Genomic DNA, 21,927 nt, shown 5'->3' with positions numbered 1-21,927 from the left:
TACACGCTTACACACGTGTAGACACGCACACGTAGACACATGCTAGACAACCAGTGTATGTTGTGAATGTGCGTGCGTGTACACACAAATATGAACACAGACACACGCACGTACATGCTTATTTATACACGTGAACACAGACACATGCACGCACGCACACACACACACATGCCACACACACATATACATACACACACATGTACATACACCACATACACACACGTGTACATACGCCACATACACACACGTTTATACGCACAAACACATACGCCACAAACGCCACATACATACACCACATACACGCACACACGCCACATACATACACCACATACACGTGCACACACACACACACACACACGTACACATACATACGGTTCTCGGTATTTAATATGGAAAGTCAGCATACACGGATTTGGTCATACGCGGTAATTTCAGGAACCTAACCCCCGCGTTATTTGAGGGACTCATATATATATATATATATATATATATATATATATATTTATATATATATATATATATATATATATATATATATGTATATATATGATTTGGATGATGGAGAACATAAACACAGGGGAAGGCTCGGAACCCTAAACACTCTAACGTTTCGTTCGCGTAGAACTTCTTCAGAACGAAACGTTAGAGTGTTTAGGGTTCCGAGCCTTCCCCTGTGTTTATGTTGTCCATCATCCAAATAATTTGTCTAAAATACTTATCAGTATATATATATATATATATATATATATATATAAGTGTATCCAGGTAGAATATTTTCTTGTTGACAGACGAGATTAAATAATATTGCTGTTTCTGCATTATCTTTATTTTGAGAACTTCTATTTCTCTTGCTAGTTTACAGTGTTGGACTGTTAGTTTGCTGAGTAGCTGTCCGTATGTGGTTGCAATGTTTCGGTCTTCTCTGGAGACCATCTTCAGGTTAATTGTTTGGGTGTATGTGTGTGATGTTTATATATTATTTTGTTTCTGTTTGCTTGGATTGTGTTGTGTAAAGCGGTCTACCTGATTGGCTGCTTCATGGCCATCATGGATCACTAGGAGAGGTCACATGCACTTTTAGGTTTGGGAGAATCTGGAGGTCTGTGCTGCTTATGTTCATGGTTGGTTTTAATTCTGCAATGTAAATTTCTTCAATAAATGCTAATCTGCGGGAATCTCTCTCTCAGTCTATTATTACTGTTCCTTCTTTTAAGTTTTGGTTAGTGAGGGAAGTATTATGTTTAGTGTTATAGTGATTCTTTATGGCTCCATGTTGTAGGTGGCAAGTTAATCGTCCTGTAAGTTTTGTCCTCGTCATTACAATGTTTGAGATCCACAGTTCTCAGTGGTACAGTTGTGTTGGTAAATGACGTGGGTTTCTTGTAAAGACGTGTCGGTTTGGGAGGGCGGTTTCTCAGTAAAAGTCGTGACGTCTTTTGGGTCTTGTAGTATATGGTCAGTGATATTTTGTCCTCTGGTTCAGTGGGCTTGACATGTTTTGTAATTATGTCTTTAATGAATTTTTCATCTGTCTTGTATTCTGATGACATGTAATTTCTGTGATATATATTGATGTTTTCTTGTTTTTGTGGGGTGGGTTTGTTGGAATACCAGTTGTTGATAGCTCATTGTGTTGCTTCGTTGATTAACTTGTTGCTGTATCCATTGTTAATAAGGACTTAGGTAAGTCTTTCCAGTTCAGTGTGTGTATCTTTCCATGTAGAGCAGTGTGATATGGCATGTTGTATGTATGCGTTGATAGTGGAGGTTAAGTATCGTTGAGGGCATTCACTTTAACCGTTAAGACAGGTTTTTGTTGCAGGGTTTTACATATACTGATGTGGTGTACTTTTTGTTATGACATCGAGGAAGGGTAAGCAGCCATTGTTCGATTCTTTGAACGTAAAATTAAGGCAGGAAGCTTCTATGAGTTGTTCTCTGAGACTTTGGAGTTCTTGAATATCTCTGACTAACGAAAATGTCATCTATATAGCGGCAATAAATGGATGGTCGGTTGGTGGAGAGTGCGAGCTTCTCTATGGTTCCCATGAAAAAAATTGGAAAAAGAACTCCAAAGGGGCTGCCCATGGCGACTCCCATCGATTTGTTTGTACATGTTTCCGTGTGGACATGTGAAGGGGGCTTCTTTGGTACAGATTTCTAAGAGTGCATAAGGAAGCTTCTGGGATGTTCAGTGTTGGTATGTTGTCACATCGATAGACTATCTAGGATGAATTGTATTGTTCTGTCAACATCGATGCTTGTGAATAGACTTTCAATGTCCAGCGATGCTATAACGTGATTTTCTACGGGAGGGGCATTTGTTAGGATTTCTAGGAATTCTTGGGCTGAAATCAGAGCGTAATCCATGGGTACGTATGGGGTGATAATTTTGTTCAGTCTTTTAGTTACTGAATAAGTTGCTGTGGGAGTTTGGGAGATGATAGGACAAATGGGGTTGTTGGGCTTCTGTGTTTTCACGTTTTCAAAAGCATGGCCAGGGGAGTAGTCCCCGGTTAATTTGTTAAAGTGCAGTCTAGATGATGAGGCATTGATGGTATCTATTACACTGTTGATTTTCCTTTTGATCTGTTCCGTGGGATTACGTGTGATCTTGGCGAACTTGGAAGTGTCAGCCAGAATGTTGTCCATTTTTGTGAGGTATTCTTGTTTGGAGATAATGGCAAAGGCTGCAGTTTTGATGGCTCTTCTGATGGCAATGACCTCGTTTTCGCGGAGTTGTTTGGCTGCTTGAATGTGTCTTTTATGTACTAAATGGCTTTGGAAATTGCCTCTGGTTTTGGATGCTTCTGCAGTGAGTGTTGCTTGGAGGTCCGTGGGAACAGTAACTTTCTTTTGTTTTTCAAATTTTTTTAATGTCATCTAAGAGTACTTCATTTTCCATTTTTTTCGGTGTTTTCTTGGCTTGGTAGTGTAGTGTTAGTTGAGTCCCATGTTGAGTAATTCTTCTTGATCTGGTGAGTTGTAAGTTGGTGACAAGGTTGTAGAATCCTTGGATAGGTTTTGGGAGTTTTATGTTGCCTCCATAATGTCGGAAGAGTTTGGGCACATTCCTAGCTTCTGCGCCTTGGAGGTGTTGTTGCTGTAGACAATGTAGTTCATTTTTGACGAGTTCCCGTAAGTTTACAGGTACATTTGCTTTTTTCCAAGTGGTTAGGACCTTATCTAATTGTTCTTTCAATTGCAGAAAGAGCTGCTGTTTCTCTTGCAATTGGCATTGTACGAGTTCCTTTCTGAACTTTTAGGTTAGCTCAGAGTTCCTGGTTCTCTTGTCATAAAGTTTAATTTTAGTGTATCCAGGTAGAATATTTTCTTGTTGACAGACGAGATTAAATAATATTGCTGTTTCTGCATTGTTCATCTTTTTGTTGAGAATTTCTATATCTCTTGCTATTTTACGATGTTGGACTGGAGTTTTATGTTGCCTCCATAACGTCGGAAGAGTTTGGACACATTCCTAGCTTCTGTGCCTTGGAGGTGTTGTTGCTGTAGACGATGTAGTTCATTTTCGACGAGTTCCCATAAGTTTACGGGTACGTTTGCTTCTTTCCAAGTGGCTAGGACCTTATCTAATTGTTCTTTCAATTGCAGAAAGAGCTGCAGGTTCTCTTGCAATTGGCATTCTGCGAGTTCCTTTCTGAACTTGTAGGTTAGCTCCGAGTTCCTGGTTCTCTTGTCATAAAGTGTATTAGTGTATCCAGGTAGAATATTTTCTTGTTGACAGACGAAATTAAATAATATTGCTGTTTCTGCTTTGTTCATCTTTTTGTTGAGAACTTCTATTTCTCTTGCTATTTTACAGTGTTGGACTGTTAGAACTGAAAAGTGGTGTCCCTGTGGGACACCACTTTTCATTTCTTCCCAATTTGAGAATTTATCTCTAATTACTACTCTCATTTTCCTCCCAGTCAGGAAGTCTTTCATCCATTCCTATAATTTTCCTTATTAGTTTCTTGTGTGGTACCTCATCAAATTCCTTTTGTAGGTCCAGAAAGGCACAGTCTGCCCAACCATCTCTCTATTGTATTATATCTATTAATCTCAAGTAGAAGCAGATCAAGTTTGTTGTACATGATCTTCCTTGTCTGAATCCAAATTGATTTGGATTCAGTATAGTTTTTTTTTCTTCCAAATGTTTAACCCATCTATTTTTGATGACCTTTTCACAAATTTTTTGTTACTGTGCTTGTCAGGGAGACTGGTCTGTAATTTGATGGATCTTCCTTGTTTCCTCCCTTATAAAACCGGTACAATATTTGCATTCTTCCAGTCCTGTGGCACGTTTCCTTCTTGAAGTGAGAATTTAATTATATTGTATATTTTATCTGTTAATTCCTCCATGCTTCTTTCAGTATCTGATTTGCTATTCCGTCTGGACCATGTGATTTTCTGACATCAAGGGTTTTGATTTGGTTGCTGATTTTCTTCTGTGTTACAATTATTTCTTTCATTGAGGGGGATATCTCTATTTCCTCACAGTTAGGTGAGTTTTCTATTGTGAATACTGATTTGAAGTGGTTCATAATTTCAGCCATTTCCAGTTCTTCTGTATATTCGTATTTACCCTGGCGCAGCTTTTCTATTTCTTGTTTATTCTTCAGTTTGCCATTTACATACCTGTAAAATAGTTTGGGTTCTTCCTTGCATTTTTCTATTATTATTATTATTTATTTTATTTATTTTTTTGTAGTTTCTCTTTTCATCTCTGCGTATTTTTACATAATCATTTATTAGTTTGATGTACATTAGCCATTTGTTTGTTTTCTTGTATTTTTTCCATTTCTTCCAAGCTTTGTCTCATTTATCCTTAGCCTTACTGCATTTTTTGTTGTACCAGCTTTTTATGGATGTTCTTTCCTTTGTTTGTTGTGGTACATATTTATTCACTCCCTCATTATAAATTTCTTTTAGTATACAGACGCTCCTCAACTTACGTTTTAGTTACATTCCGAACGGCCGAACGTAAGTTGAAAATGAACGTAAGTTGTTACTGTACTATACATCCGTAAATTCTATTACTGTATCTTATAAAACACCCCTAAATCATTAATTATACACATAACATTGTAAAATAATAACATTAATTTCAAATAAATTAAATTCAAGCAACATAAATTGAGATGGTGGAGGAGGAGGGGGAGGAGGATGAGGCAAGGCATGTTCAGTTTGTCGTTTGTGCAATGTAAACAATAGATGCAGCGTCATGCGCAAGTATCGTTTGAACTACGGAGAGTGCGCTAAACTAAAAAATTCATTCAATTTTTTTTTTTTTCCATTTTTTTTATAGTCAGTTCAAAATTAAAAAACGTAAAACGAATGAACGTAAGTAGTGGAGCATCTGTATTCCATTGCATGAGGTGGAATGGGTGTGGGGTGGTGGGGGTGAGGTAGTATGTGTGAGCAAAATTTGATACAGCCCGAAGGGATTTCTCCCCGTCCTCTCCTTTCATGCAATGGGGGGGACGGAGAGGGGGGGTCGCCGATTTAATGAAGCGGCCTTCCTGTGGATGTGCTGTGTCTTGCGACACTGCTTCTGACTCAGGGCAGTGGACAAGGTGCAGGGATGACCCGTCATCCAGGAGGTGCTCAGATAAGAGGGAGGGTGGAGGGGTTTGGAGTGTATTCAGGGATGGAATGGGTGGAAATGATTTTATGCCTTTCCCTTTTTGGCTACCTCCCTGGTGAGGGGGAAAAAGCCTTGGTATATGTATGTATGTATATTCCATTTCCCTTTCATGCATGTTTCTTCATTTAGGAATTTTTCCCAGTTCACATTGCGAAAGAATTTTTTGAGTTTCTCGAAATTTGTTTTCTTGTACATTAGTCTTCCTATTCCATGTTTTTCATTTCTACTTTGATCCATTTGCTCTTTCAGCTCAAATTCTAGTAGCACATGGTCACTCTTTCCTATCGGAATTTTGTAATAAATTTTGTCAACAATTTCAGGCTCTGTCATAAGTATTAAATCCAGCCTTGATGGTTCTGCATACCTCTGTATCTGATATTTTCCCTAATCCACAGAGTCATGGTGTATTCAATGGTCATATCCAGCAGGACTTTGCCCCAGAGTTCCTCTCCATCCTTCAGTGTCATTTCCTCCCAACATATTTCTTTTGAATTAAAGTCGCCCATAATTACTATATTTCTTCTGTCCTTCAGTATATTAGTTAATTCGTATTTTGTATCTTCTAATATTTTGGAATGAGTTTCTGTCCTGGACTGTTTTTGGGGGCACATACACCACTACAAATTTTCTACTCTTCATATATTTGCTTTCAGCCTGTATCATAATTGATTCTACATTATTTTTTCCTTCAGTTATTTTTGTTACATTTAAAGCTTTATTAGTCAAAATTAATACTCCACCACCCTGTTTATCCTTTCTATTTTTCATCCAACAATTGTATAAACCTTGTCCCACGGTGTTGGGTGGTAGAGTACACTTAAATTTAGTTTCCACTCTTTCCATTGTCTGGTTTTTCTAAGGCCAGATAATCATTTAATTAATTCATTCCTGAAGTTACTCCATCTATATTGGTATAAGTTGTTTTTAATTTCCTTTCTCATATTTTTCTGTCTTTGTTTCCTTTGTCCTTATATACCATTTTCTCAGCCTCAGGTCTACCAGTCCACTACTCTCCAAAAAGAATAATTCTTTTCATTTTTTTTTTTCTAAGTTCTTTATCTTCTTCCCTCATTTCTTTTTTTATCCATATATTTTTGTATTGCTCACTATTTCCTAATTTCATTGTTCTGGATAGTACTTCCTCTGCAATTGTTTGTGATCTAAGCTTTACTTTCAGTGGCCTGTATTGTTTTTCTTTAGAGTATCTACCATTCTTTAAGTCTCCTCCTATTTCCCTGTTCTTCCGCTTGTAATTCTTTCAGAATTTCCTTAGCGATCTCTTTCTCCTCCTTTTCCCTCATATCTAGGAACATCATGCTTCTCTTTAATGTCATAGATTACAATACATTTTTTTTTTTTTTTTTTTAAATCCACTGTCCCTAAGTTGCCTTTCTCTTTAATCACTTGGATCACCATTTCCTTGGCATTCTCCTTGACCTGTTGCTCTACTATTTCTTTAAAGGATACTTTTTGACATTCCTGTTCTACTTTCCACTGTTCCTTTATTTCCTGTAAGTCATTTTCTTTGATTTTTTCTTCCACCTTTTCAGTCACTGCCTGCATTTGATCTTTTATCTCCTTTTTTAATGCTTCATTCCTATTTATATCTTCTCTTATATCTTTCTATTCTTTGTCCAGCAGTTGTATAAACCTTGTCCCACAGTGTTGGGTGGTAGAGTACACTTTAATTTAGTTTCCACTATTCCCATTATGTCTGGTTTTTCTAAGGCCAGATAATCATTTAATTAATTCATTCCTGAAGTTATTCCATCTATATTGGTATAAGCTATTTTTAATTTCCTTTTTCTTCATCTTTTTCTGTCTTTGTTTCCTTTGTCCTTATATGCCATTTTCTCAGCCTCAGGTCCACCACTCTCCAAAAAGAATTGTTCTTTTCAGTTTCAGTTCTTTTTTCGTTTTTTTTTCATTCGCTTTGTTTTTAAGTTCTTTTTCTTTTTCTTCACTAATTTCTTTTTTTATCCATATAGTTTTGTATTGTTCACTATTTGCTAATTTTGTTGTTCCGGATGGTACTTCCTCTGCAGTTGTTTTGTGATCCAAGCTTTACTTTCAGTGGCCTGTATTGTTTTTCTTTAGAGTATCTGCCCATTCTATAGGTCTTGATTTCCATATCCAAACCTTGCCCTTCCGCTTGTAATTCTTTCAGAATTTCCTTAGTGATCTCTTTCTCCTTTTCCCTCTGATATCTAGGTACATCATGCTTCTCTTTAATGCCATAGATTACAGTGCATCTTTTTGTATCCACTATGTCCCTAAGTTGCCTTTCTCTTTAATTACTTGGATCACCGTTTCCTTGGTATTTTCCTTGACCTGTTGCTCCATTATTTCTTTAAAGGATACTTTTTGACATTCCTGTTCAACATTCCACCATTTCTTTATTTCCTGTAAGTCATTTTCTTTGATTTTTTCTTCCATTTGATCTTCCATTTTGATCTTTGCATTTGATCTTTTGTCTCCTTTTTTAATGGCTCATTCCTATTTATATCTTCACTTTTCAATGTTCATTTTCTCCCTTTGATTTATTTAATTCCTTTTTTAAGTCATCTATCTCCCTATTATTCTCCTCATTGGCTTTCCTTGGCATAGCTAGTTCTTTGTACATTACTTTATACTCACTTTTGAGCTCTATTAATTCATCCAAAATGTCATTAATTTCTCTATTTCTCATTATATTTCTATACCTGGGCTCTCTATCCATTTCTAACCCTCTATGCATAATATTTCCTTCCCCTTCAAACCCTGAAAAAAACCCTCTTTCAAACCTTTGCTGTTTGAGAAAGACACATCTTCTTTCGAATGACACCAAGTGGAGTCTCTACTCTGCTTTCTTCCAAGCATCTTTTTGCTGGATCATTGTCTTTTGGAGTTTCTTCCCCCCCCCCCCCTTTTTTTTTTTTTTTTTTTTTTTTCTTACATATATAAGAAAAATAGAACAAAATAGAATAAAATGGAAATACAAAGATGTTTACATTTTGGTCATGACAAGTTATTTTCCCTTCACTGTATCTTTGTAAACAACCAGGCCTGCTTTCAAATTCGTTCATTCGTGATTTGGTAACTAGCAGTTCAGAGCGTTCGTTCCGGCTCGTCCTGCTTCAACCGTGGCTGAAGTGTGTGTGTGAAATAATTGTGTTGACTTTCTTATTCATAGCTCTCAATTAAGACTTTTTCTCTAACTTGCAGAAGCCACCTCAGATCTCGTAATTTGTAAGCTGAGTGATTGTTCAAGCAGTGCTGCTGGAGGAAAAGAAATCATTCTTCTCTGTGACAAAGTAACCAAAGGTAAGTTTGGAGTTTTGGTTTTGCTGACTAACTCCTTTAACTCCCACAAGTGCATTAAAAGAAGTTGTGGTGTTTTGTAGTGGAGTGAAAGCGAGGTTAGTAAGTGCCAAAATGATGTGAATCTGACATGTGTATGTATGTGAATAGAGAGTGGAAAAGCGTTGTCTTAGAAGTTTGGTTTAGACAGGGATCAGCAGTTGCATCAGTAAGAATTTTCAAAGTACAGTTAAAAGATAAGTGCCAGTTTTAGCCAAGAGTTAAAATGAAAAGTGATTCTTGAGAGACTCAAAAGTGCTAAATTTTCAAGTTTTTATTCTTTGATGGCTGCTCAGAATTTTGTTGTGTTTCTACAAATCCCGTCATCAGGTACCAAAAATTATTAGAACGATTTGAATATGGACTGTTGCCGCCTGGCCAGTCACTTTATAAATGTGGAAGAGATAGAATAAACATGCAGAAAGCCTGCAAGAGATACATTCCAAATTAGCTACAAAAAAGAAAATATAACTCAAGCTACACATAGGAGGTAGCCACCCTCAAAGAAAAGAGAAATAAACTAAAAAGCAAGAAAAATATATCAAGAAATAATAAAAAATAAACAAAACTTATTGACATTAAGAAGAAAGGAAGTTAATTAAACATACAAATGCAATAAATTGGAAAAGAACAAGCAAATGTGGAGAACTATATACCATCAAAAACTCCAAACTGAATCCACTCCCCACCCGTGAAACAATTTGATCAATCCAAGGAAGAATATTGTCATTGAAATAGCAATACAGGCTCATAAACAAGCACTTCTCCAAAACAATTTCAAAATCACTGCTATAGAAAATAGGGAAATAAATTATATAAAAAATCAAACTGTACAGATGTTAAACCCCTTCCTCCCACTTCTTCAACAAAGATGTGTAAGGGGTAATAATGAAAGAGAAAAGCTTGAGGCACCTTGCTCTTTGGCTGATATTTTCAACTGCTCTTGGATTTACAATAAAATTCCAACCACTTGGAAAAGAGCCCATATAACAACCACATTAAAATTAACCCCAAAAATCTACTAGCATCTTACTGATCAATATCACTACTATCTGCCATCTCCAAGCTGAGAGAAAGGCTACTTCAATCCATCAGGCCCTGCAGTGAAGTAGTCTCGCTGGATTGCATTTGGCCTGAACAGTGTAGTAAAGGACAGTTCAGTTTATCAACCCATCTCTTGCTCCTCACTGTGACATTTGATCATATGTATCTTATTCTTTTTCAGAGGACATCCAAGTCAAATTCTATGAAGTAAAGGATGGAATGATAGCATGGGAATCCTTGGGAGATTTCCAGGCATCAGATGTCCATAAGCAAGTTGCTATCTCATTTAAAACTCCTAGGTATAAGTCTCTTGAAGTAAGTATCTGAAACTGATTATATGATTTAGATATTTGTAAATATTCAAATTGACACTTGACTAAGGTATGCTTGAATAGTACTTGAATATTGCAATGCAGGGTTTTGATGCAGGATAATAGTTTGAGGCTGTTGTGTAAGATACTACATTCTTCTGAGGTGTAGAATATTTTAGATTTTAACTTCACATTGCTGATTAAAGGTTATGTTTGACAGATTGAAAATCCAGTGAAAGTGTACATTCAGTTATTAAGACCATCGGATAAAAGCACAAGCGAACCTCGCCCATTTGAGTACCTGCCCCTCGATTCAGGTAGGCCCTTCAGGTCCTTTAAACGGCTGAAAAATAATTATGGATTATTCCAGCGTATTCTGGGAGTGGACTCCCCTGTGTCTAATGTAGTAGAGGAAGACATGCTCAAGCGCAAGGATCCATCTCAGAAGTCCCCAAGCAAACAGTTGTCAGTACTCTTCCCAGACACTTGTTTGGATGATGTAAAACCACTCACACCTCAGGAACTCAAACTTCCTCATCCTTTTGCACCTCCTCCAGTTTCATCCGCCACATCCAAATCGCAGGTGCCCCAGACTATGTCACATGTTAACATTTCTACAGCACCTACTAGTAGTGTCTCTCCGGCCTCAGCAAGTAAATCCACTGTAAGTCAACCTTCATCCTTCAGTGTGTCCAGCTCATCTGACCAAAGTGTTGATGATATAAAACAAAGGCTGACAGCAACACTAGAAAGAAAAAAGGCAGGAGGGGGAGGAGCCATGTCTCCAAATTTGTTTGCAAGCAAGCTGCTCCACCCAAAGTCATCCCCCTTCTGGTCAGATGATGCAAGTGTATACTCAGATGCAGATATGCTTGATGAAGTGCTCAGTCAGGGAAGTATCAATGATCTTTTGTCTGCTGTTGGTGAAGGCTTTACTGTATATGAGGATGTTGACATGGTTCCAGACAGCACAAACAGCAGTCAGGCAACTGATGCCATTTTTGGCGATGCATCCTATGCCTCATGTTATTCCAATTTAGAGTTTGTGATGGGCCAGGCCAAGTCAGCATCAATGGCCTCCAACACATCATCTAAGGCTGGGGAGGGAGCACCTGCTTTACCTCCGAAGAAGCACAGTCAGGCCAGTACTGCAAAGGAAGAGGATTTTTCTATTTATGGTAGCCCGTCAGGTAAACCTATCCATCCAAACAAGAGGTCCCTGCTTCTGGAAAGAGGATTCTTATCCAGTAAAGGCTCCCAAAGTAGCAGCCAAGAAGGAGGACAGAGCCAGAAGGACTCAAAAATAGTAGCAAAGTCTAAAACTGAGTGGGAAACTTTGTATGGCCAAGGAGATTCTGGTGTAGGAATTGAAGACTTAGATAATCTTTGGGATGTACCTGAAGATGAACCTTTGAGTGTAGTTCAAGAAAAGACTCATGATGAGTTGCCCAAGACTGTCCTGGACTTGTTTGTGTAGTGAAAGGAAAACTTCTTTTGACAAACCAGTTCAGGTTATTGAACTATATGTGTGTAAATACTGTATGAGATTAGAAGCAGCTCAGTGATACAACCTAGTCTTTTTTTTTTTCTTCTTCTTCTTCTTTTTGTGATTGCTTATATGGTAGGTTAAGTCATTCCATTTGGTGTCTCACAATTCTGGTGCTAAGTTTTCTAGTCATGTCCTTTGTTTACAATGCATTTGTAAAGATTGCAAATAAAAACAAATGTTCTGTTCTTGTACTACAAATGAACATGAGTTGACAACCTAATGGCTGTAGCTTTAACACAGGGGATGTACATGTTTTCCTAGTTCATCTTGTACCTCATTGGTTATCTCTAAGGATATATAGGTAGATTTATTTTGTAAATCAAAAATGAAAATTGCACTTGAAACCATTACATGTGTTTATACCATGCATACTTAATGGAAGACACTGGACTTACAGTGTCACTGCACAAGCCTGAAAATCTGTTTTAAAAGATTCTCCAAGCCGGGCTTGGTTTTTATTTATTTTCAATTCCTGTTTTTAATCTATAAAGGTTTAAAAGGTTTAGGCTATGGGAAAGGTATGTTATAGTAAGATAATCTGAAAACTGGTTATTTATATTGCACTATTCTAACCAATTCCTTTTCTGGTTACACAGTGATGCTAGTCAATCCATGGAACACAGAATCAGGTGTCTGTTTATCCATTTACATGCAAACAAGTAGTGGCAAAGAATTTCTTTGCAGTATTAAGATTTTTATACAAGTCTATTTCATGTTTGTGCACTACTTGATAAAAAGTATTACTGCATTGTAGTCTACATCACTTCTTACAATGTATTAGGTACAAGTTACATGAATGACAGGTGATACTATTTGTATGAATTTTTATTTCATTTGATACAATAAGTTGATAATGTGTTAATGTTATGGCAGATGTAACCATCATTAGTATTTTGGTGTGGTATTGTGCACTTACATAAAATCAACTCTTCAACCAGCAGTGATGCTTTGAAATTTGTGGGAATTTATGCAGGAATATGCACATTTGTATAGGCTATGGTATTCCAGGTCATTGGATGTGGGAGGAAAGGGGAATGGGAGTATTCTGATGTCTAGTCGGTAGAATAGCGATTATAAGCTTCAGATGGAAATGTTCACCTGTGAATAAGATATGTCCAAGATTGCCATACAATAAAGATTGAGATTCTATTTTTTGGTGGCTCATTCTTTCCTTTGGAATGAGCATGAGAACATTTTACCCCAGTTTTCTTTCTTAATTTTTATGTAGCATTTTGCATGCCTCCCTTGTTTTAGTAACATTTATTTCTTAGTGTGAATTTATTTTGTGATGGATATAGGCTTTGCATGGCATTATTTTTCAAATGCACACATTTTTGCATTTTTATTGGAACCTTTTGTTGGTTGTTAGTGCATGCTTCTTTTTTCAAGTTTTGTTTGTTCCGTCTTTCTAGATCCTCAGTACCTTAAACACAAAATGGCTAAACATGGTAATTTGGCCAACACTGACAAGATTGGAAGATTCCTTGCAGAGAATATGAGAAATCAATGTGAGTATTTATTTCTTTTTCCCTTTTCATGTACCTTGTTTCACCATAGAGACTTGTTTTATGTACAGTCACTCTCCCCACTGTGAAGTCTGATTTTTTTTTAAGTTCACTGATTGCCAATATTAGTATCAGTTGTGATTATTGGTAGCTGTAGTATTTCCATTTAAACTTGTTTTTATGCATATCATCTTTGTAGCATAAATTTATTTTTTCTTCTTTAGAACTAAAAGGGAGAGTTCAGGTAAATATGTTTTAGAATTTGACCCGTTAGTTCACCTGTACTCCATGCATGTGGATGTATTAATGGTTTAAAGGGCATATTATTTACTTTTAATTGCCATGGTCTAACCAAGGAGTTTAAGAATAATATGCTTTACCCTTTGTGTGAATGTAAGTTATGGAAAGTTTAGAGGTGAGAGTTTAAAGAAATGATTACTAACCAACTGTCCATTCAGTATATGGAGCTGAGGGCAGTTTGGCAGGAGCATCACCAAGCACAGATGCTGTGCCAAGACCCATCAGAGTTGCATCAAGGTCATCACGACTGTCAGACAAGATCAAGATAGAACCACCAGGTAAGTGGGGAAATAATTAATTGGAATGTGGAGATAATTATTAGACTTTGGGTAGAAGTGTCTTGGGATTTCATATACTTGGAGAATATCTATGATAGTCAATAGAAGAACATTGTGGAGTGTGTTGTAGACATATGGAGTAGAAGGAAGTCTTGAGGGCAGTAGAAAAAAAAATTGTGTGTGATAGGGCATGTGTGAAGATCAGGAATGGAGAGAGGAAAGATGAGACAATGTCAGGGTTGTATGATGTCATCATGGTTGTTCAGCATGTATATGGATGGTGTGGTAAGGGAGGTAAATATGATAAATGCTAGGCAGAGATATGAAATTGGTAAGAGAGTGGAGTGAAGTGGGAGGTAAACCAGTTGTTTGTGGATGACTGCTTATGACATATTCTGGGAGACTGAAACACCTGATGATCGTGTTTGGAGGGGAGTGTGAAAGGAGAATGTTGAGGACATATGTTAGCAAAGAGAAGAGTTTTAAGTGTAGGGTCATATGTGGCAGTGAATGGGTGAGTGGAGATGAAGGTAAATTATAGAGTAAAGGAAACTACTGAATATCTGGGGGAACGAAATTGTTATCATTGTTGTTATGGACTAGTATACCAACACTTTTAGTAGTATGAGGTATGTGGACTAAGTAATGAGAAAATTTCAGGAGAAGCATTCACTCAAAAAGCTACTTCATTGTGAATTACAAATACATGTCTATAAAATTACTAATTTGCACCTGTGTATGTTTTTAGGTTTGAGTGCAATGTGACAAGATGTAGGGAAACGGAGCAACATTATGCCATCAGATTTTGTGTTAAACTTAAGAAAAGGAAACAAGAAGCTTATGGAATGTTAGAGGAGGCCTGTGGGGATGAACTGATGAGTTTCTATAGGTGGTGTAAAAGTTTTTGTGGAGGAAATGAACAGGTTGAGGATAAACCCAGATTTGGAGCACCAAACAGTGCATGTAAGGAAGAAAACATTGAGGAAGTGTGAAGGTTAGTGATGCAAGACCATTAGATAACTGTGAGGATGATATCTGAAGCTCCTGGTATTAGTATTGGCACAGTGGATACATTTCTGACTGAAGATCTGAAACTCCACAAAGTCTGTGCCAAATTTGTGCCAAAGATCTCTCCGACGACCAGAGGAAGTTTCGTATGAAATGTTGCACTGACATTCTCGATATGATAGCAGCTGATTCAGATTTCCTGAATAAGGTAGTGACTTGCAACAAGAGTTTGGATGTTCACCTGCAACCCTGAGAACAAACATCAGAGTGCCCAGTGGAAGCACACGTCATCCTCCCCAGGCCCAAGAAGGCAAAGTTGAGCAGGTCACAAGAGGAGGCTATGGTCATTTCTTTCTTTGACTTCAAGGGGCTCATTCACATTGAATGGGTTCCTGAGGGTCAAAGTGTCAATAAGGAGTATTACCTTAAAGTTCTGCAAAGGTTCAAGTTCAGGAAGAAGATGAGAAGGAAGAGGCTGCAGCATTGGTGCAGTGGCGAGTGGTGGTTCCACCAGGACAATGCCCCATGCCACAGGTCAACACTAGTGACCACATGGATGGCCAACAGGTGAATGAAAGTATTACAACACCCACCCTACAGCCCTGACCTGGCCCCTTGTGACTTCCTGTTCCCACACATGAAAGACAGTATCAGGGGTCAGATTCCAGTCAACACAGGAGCTGAAAGAGGCATCAGAAGTTACCCAAAGGGACTTCTGAAGAATGACTTTGAGATCTTATAGAATTGGGAGAGACATCTGCAGAAATGTGTAGATGCAAGAGGCCATTATTTTGAAGGAGACAAAGTTTTGTAACCTTCTGAAAATAAACATCTCTCCTGAAATTTTCTCACCACTTATTGAAACATAGCTTGGATATGTGATATTTTGAGGGGAGGTTTACATTGGCAATTGCGAGGGTCATTTTCTGTCATGAAAATGCCCTGTATGAGGTGGGAGTGTCCTGTTCTTAGTCATACCAGTGCTGTCTCAGAATGTTAAATATGTTGATATAAGGATGGCCATGGATGTTTGTGGGGTTTGATTGTTTTTGGAAATTTGTAGTGTTGTTCCCAGCATCTTGGCTATTCATTTATCATTGCTGATCTAAGGATTGGGTGATAGACTGTTATTAGTACTAGAGGGAAGGCATTGAAAGGGGTAGATGCCGCTTTGTAAGCCATCATGTCGGCTTCATTGCCAGGAATGTGTACATGTGATGGCATCCCCCCAAAGGATACACATATTTGAAGTGGGTAGAGATTTGAATGATCCATGAATGGATTTTGTGGACTATTGGTTGGAGATTAATTATAAGGCACTGTGAATCTGATATTATTATATAGGTTGCAGGGAGAGTTATGGATAAAGCAGTGAGGACAAGAAAGAGTTCAGCGATGGAGAGGAGGGAGATAATCAGATTTTTATTCATTTGGGGACACTTCTGCATAACCCACTCCATAGCTCAAGTGGGGTCCATCGGTGTATATGTTGTTTTTGTTAAATGATTAGAAAGATGGAAGAGAGATTCTTGTTAGATGGCTTCAGTTGACATTTGATATTTTAAGATGACTAGAGTGAAGTAGGGATACAGTGGAGAAAGTAGCCAGGGAACTCAATTGGCGTTGTGGGAAAGATTTTGTTGGCAATTTCCAGTGCACTTGGCAGGTCTGCCATTCTTTTGCCACATATATGGTCATTATATGGATGTGTGTTGAATTCTTGATAGGTAATTGAGGTTTTAATGATATCTTGCAGCATTACTTTTGATCCAGGCCAGCAGGCAGGATACAGGGATGACCCATCATCCATGAGAAGCTAAGATGAGAGAGAGGAAAGGGTGATGGATGGGAGTGGGCACATGCCTTTTGACTTGGCTAATCCTCTGTAAGGGGGTGAGGGGGGGCCCTTGGTATATAGGTAGATTATGAAAGGATACTTTGAGGCAAGGAAGTAGGGAGTGCTGAATGTGTGTGAATATGTTGAAATGCAACCCAAAGGGATTTCCCCCCATCTTTATTTTCTGAATGAGGGGACAGAAAGGGGGGGGGTTGCTGATGAAGTGAAGCTGCATTGCTCTGAATGTACTATTTCTTGCAGCATTGCTTCTGACCTAGGGCAGTGGGCAGGATACAGGGATGACCCTTCATCCATGAGGAGCTAAAATGAGAGGAAATGGTGGTGGATAGGAGTGGAATGTGTGGGAGTAGGTATGTGCCTTTTGATATGGCTACCTCCCTTATAAGAGGGGGGGGGAACTCTTGGTATATAGATAGACTATGAAAGGGGTGGATGCATGCCTTGGCTGGCAACCTCCATTATTAGGGAGAAGAGGCCCTAAGTATAATGATAGACAATGAAAGGTACTTGGACAGAGCCATAGGCCAAAAGGGTGTATATATTGTAGCAGTTGTGGGTGTAGCAGAGATGGCTTAACATCCTGAGTCAAGTTTCCAGTGTATGAGGGCCTGGTATAAATTATGTTCATCAAACTGATCCTTATCTTGTGTAAGATAGTAGTTTCAGGAAATTACATTATCTTGTGTAAGATAGTAGTTTCAGGAGATCACAAGCTCACAGACATGATGTTTTTAGTTGTTTGAGGTGGGAAGTCCGAGGCAAGTATAATTAGGTACACACAAATCCATGGGCAACGCCACCATCACAGATTGTTTACATCGCCATCTTTTGCAGTCCGTCAAAGCATTCAGCATATGAGCAGGATTTTCAAATTGTCTTGCTGTTCTGCAAGTGTATGCCCAGTTCTTAGTAAAAAAAAAAATCTGATTTAAACGCAAATTTGGCTATTAGCTGTGGCAAATTAGTTTTCCAAGTGAAAATCTAAAGGCACCTATATATACTTTAATGTGATATTAGTGTTTTTTAGCCTATTTTCTTCCAGAAATGAGCAGCTTTAAGATCATTGATAATGCAACAGCTGTGCCTTAACACAGAACATGTAGAAATATTTTCTGATACTTAGTTGTGTTTGTTTACAAATGACATGTCGGAGGTACTACTAGTAGTAGTCATAGAGGGTGTTGTTCACAAATAATACACATTGTTATGGTATGAATTTTAAGATGTTAGGTTATGGTATGCCTATTACATCCTCGGCTATGGCTATGATAACAAGTATATGAAATAACTATTAATAATATGGTCATTATTCCATGTCATGGACCATGACCATCCTACAGAATGGACATCTATTCACTAGAATCAGTACAGAGAAGAATGACTAAAATGATACATGGACTCAGAAATTTGCCTAACAAAGAGAGGCTTAGGCACCTTAACTTATACTCTCTGGAAAGACACAGAGTGCAGGGTGATCAAATAGAGGTGTTCAAGGGGATCAAAGGCTTTAACAAGGGTGATGCAAACAAGGTCATCATATTAAGACAACAGGGTAGGACTCGCAGTAATGGTTTTAAACTGGACAAATTTAGATATAAGAAGGAAATAGGCAAGAATTGGTTTACTAATAGGGTGGTCGACAAATGGAATAGACTTAGTGACCATGTAGTAAGCACTGAAACTACCAGTTCTTTTAAGAAACGGTTAGACAACTAAGAATCTAAGGACTGGGTTGGTGTGTGTGTGGATTACAGTATATATGGTACAGGTTATGGGATTTTGTCAAAGATTTTGTCTGGTCATCGATGTGGGATTTTGTCTGGTTGGCGTCGCCAGAGCTCCGTGTCATCCTGTAGGTTGGAGGGTGGCATAATGTATCTGTGTTCTTTGTCTCGTTTTCACTCGGGAATGATCTTCTCACACTTGCTAGGATTTTTAAGTCCTCGAGTTGGGTATTCATTCCCGGGGATAGATCCTCAATATACAAAGCTTCTAATATGGGTAATCGTCATGGGTCTTTGTTGTAATCCATAATCTCTGTATTCTGTGTTAGGTCTTCTCTTCTCAACTGCTTGATGGACTTCGCTATGATGATTAAAAATCCCACATTGATGACCAGACAAAATCCCACATTGACAACTAGACAAAATCCCACAACCTGTACCATATATAATCCACACACACCAGCCCAGCCCTTAGATTCTTACCTACCACTGAGGAAGCACCAAGAGGTGTGAAAATACATTCTGGCTTTTTTTTAAATTATGATATTAGGATGGTTTGGACACATGGAAAGAATGAGTGAAGAAAGACTAGTAAAAGAGGTATGGAAGGCAGATGTGGAGGGAGTGAACATGAGGGGATGTCCTAGGATGAGGTGGATGGATGGGGTGAAGGGGGCTTTGGGGAAGAGGGGAATGTCTGTTGAGGAAGGAAGGGAGAGGACGGAAGACAGAGGTGAGTGGAGAATGGTTGTATATGGATGATGTTGTGACTGCATGAGGAGGAATGGGCAGGGGGGTGGGGGTGGGGTAGTATGTGCGAGTAAATTTTGACGCAGCCCGAAGGGATTTCTCCCCGTCCTCGCCTTATATGCAAAGGGGGACGGAGAGGGGGGGTCGCCGATTAAATGAAGCGGCCTTGCTGTGGATGTACTGTGTCTTGCGACACTGCTTCTGACCCAGGGCGGTGGGAAGGGTGCAGGGATGACCCGTCATCCAGGAGGTGCTCAGATGAGAGGAAGGGTGGGAGGGGTGTGGAGTGTATTTAGGGATGAAATGGGTGGGAGTGTTTTTATGCCTTTCTCTTTTTGGCTACCTCCCTTGGAAGGGGGAAAAAGCCTTGGTATATGTATGTATGTATGTATGTTATTCCACAGCATGACATACAGAGATTTATTAAGGTTACTGCCTACAGAAGGCAAGATTACTCTAAGAGAGAAAAATACAACAAGAAGCTCTGTCATAACAAGCTTGCCATTCACTTTAATGAAGTATATATGTGTGTATATATATATATTTTTTTTTATTTCTTTTATATATGTACATTTTTTATCTTTATTTTTAAACAAATTAAAAGAAATACAGTGCTTTGGGAGGCTGGGGCATGAAACATAAGAGAGGAATAGTTTGAATGTGTTTGTGATGAGGTGCCTGAGAAGTATGGTAGGGGTTACTAGGCTGGATGGAGTGAGAAACAAGGAAGTAAGGAGGAGAATGGGGGTGGAGAGGGAGTTAGGAGATAGGGTTAATGAAAGAGTATTTGGATGGTTTGGACACATGGAAAGAATGAGTGAAGAAAGATTAGTAAAAGAGGTGTGGAAGGCAGATGTAGAAAGAGTGAACCTTAGGGGTGACCAAGGATGAGATGAATGGATGGAGTAAAAGGGGCTTTGGGAAAGAGGGTAATGTCTGTTTAGGAAGGATAGGAGAGGACAGAAGATAGGGGTGAATGGAAAATGGTTGTGTATGGATGATTCTGTGGTCATGAGGGGAAGTGGGTGGGGGATGGGGGGTGAGGGAGTATGTGTGAAAAATAAATTGACACATCCCGAAGGGATTTCTTCCCATCTCCCATTTCTGCATGAGGGGACAGTGAGGGGGCATTGCCGATTTAATGAAGTGGCCTTGCTGTGGATGTCCTGTGTCTTGCGACACTGCTTCTGACCTAGGACAGTGTGCAAGATGCAGGGATGACCTGTCATCCAGGAGGAGCCAAGATAAGAGTGATGGAAGGGGGTGAATGGGAGTGGAGTATGTGGGGATGGAATGGCTACCTCCCTTGCAAGAGGGAAAGAACCTTTGGTATATGTATGTAAAAGAAATACAGCATAGAAATGTTAGTTGGCCAGTCCAGTGCAGATTATTGTTTCTCTTTACACTATGATGTCTACAGTGCTATAACCAGTTAAGAATTTTGTTTGAAGGGGAATTTAACCACTTTGGTATAAGGGCACCTACATAGGTGTCATGAGGCGCGAGTGGGTACACAAGGATGCCGGCATTGGCATCTTTGTTATATATTTTTTTGTAGTTGTACATGAGTTACCCCCAGATTCTTTGAACTGGTTTGATCATGTTTTCTGTGTTTATTATTACTGACCCAGGGCAGTGGACGAGATGCAGGTATGACCCCTCATCCAGGAGGAGCCAAGATGAGATGGGGGAGGGGGCTGAGTGGAAGTGGAGTATGTGGGGATGGAATAGGTGGGAGTGGATTTTATGCCTTTGTTTTTTGGCTCCCTCCCTCATAAGGGGGAAATATCCTTTGGTAAATGTATGTATTATTACTCAGAGTAAAAGAGAACAAGTAATACAGCATTGACTTTATATTTTATAATGCGAGTAGTATGATAAATTGCACATATGGCAGCTGATGCTACGCTCAAGAATTTGAATCATACTGAAATGGTTAAAGGAGGCATAAAGGAAGTGCCTGAAGGAGTACGGTACATGTTATAAGGATGGATAGAGCAAGACCTATGGAGGTGAGGCAGAGAGTGGGAGGGCCAAGATGGTTTTGGCATGTAGAAAGAGTAAGGATAGACTAGCAAAAAGAGTGTAGAAAGCAGAGGTGCATGGGATGAATTTGCAAGATAGATCAAGAATGGATGGGGTATTGGGTGCAACAGGAATGTGTTGAGTAAGGAAGGCAGAGTGCAAAAGCTAAGAGTGAATGGGTGAAGGAAAGCTGTGGCAGGAAGTGCTGTTTTTGTCTAATCCTAAATTTTTTAAGTGGATGTAGAATGGGGTCACCATGTGAAGAAGTGGGCCACCTTAACTTTTAGGTCTTTCTGTAGAGACCCCTTGACCTACTGCTTTGCCTTTAACCCGAGTAATGCAATGGAGACAAGGATGATCCACAAGGTACTGAAATGTAAAGGACAGTGGATGGGTTCTGATGTGGAGTGGGGTATATAAAAGCTTTGACTTTGTATGTTTGTGTTTACCTAGTAGTAAACAACTGTATTCATGGGGTCCTGTCTCCTTGATTTATTCTTTTATGTGATTGGCATGGATTGTGTTTTCACCTAAATTGGGTTAAGAGAAACACAAGGGGACATGATAAGAAATTCAAAAAGAATAGTTA

The 21,927-nt window shown here is 38.8% G+C and overlaps 1 protein-coding gene across 9 annotated transcripts in view; it reads left to right on the top strand.

Annotated features, from left to right (window-relative positions):
- The window catches only part of LOC143020671 (embryonic polarity protein dorsal-like), a 75,431-nt gene that overhangs the window by 42,807 nt on the left and 10,697 nt on the right, over positions 1-21,927 (top strand). For 6 of the 9 annotated variants that reach the window (XM_076177264.1, XM_076177253.1, XM_076177241.1 and 3 more), the window contains exons 7-9: positions 8,852-8,950; positions 10,212-10,345; positions 10,562-13,039. In XM_076177264.1, the coding sequence (XP_076033379.1) occupies positions 8,852-8,950; positions 10,212-10,345; positions 10,562-11,818 (1,490 nt within the window). In that variant the 3' untranslated portion in view covers positions 11,819-13,039. Of the gene's footprint in view, positions 1-8,851; positions 8,951-10,211; positions 10,346-10,561; positions 13,040-13,302; positions 13,399-13,853; positions 13,974-21,927 lie in introns of those variants that run through there. The other 3 variants (XR_012965914.1, XM_076177291.1, XM_076177306.1) reach the window with 1 other exon arrangement.

This window comes from Oratosquilla oratoria, chromosome 3 (assembly GCF_046742065.1).
Source record: "Oratosquilla oratoria isolate Oo_2021 chromosome 3, ASM4674206v1, whole genome shotgun sequence".
Lineage (NCBI taxonomy): Eukaryota > Metazoa > Arthropoda > Malacostraca > Stomatopoda > Squillidae > Oratosquilla > Oratosquilla oratoria.
Note: the sequence above shows the minus strand (reverse complement) of the source record. Positions and strands in the feature narration are given on the sequence as shown.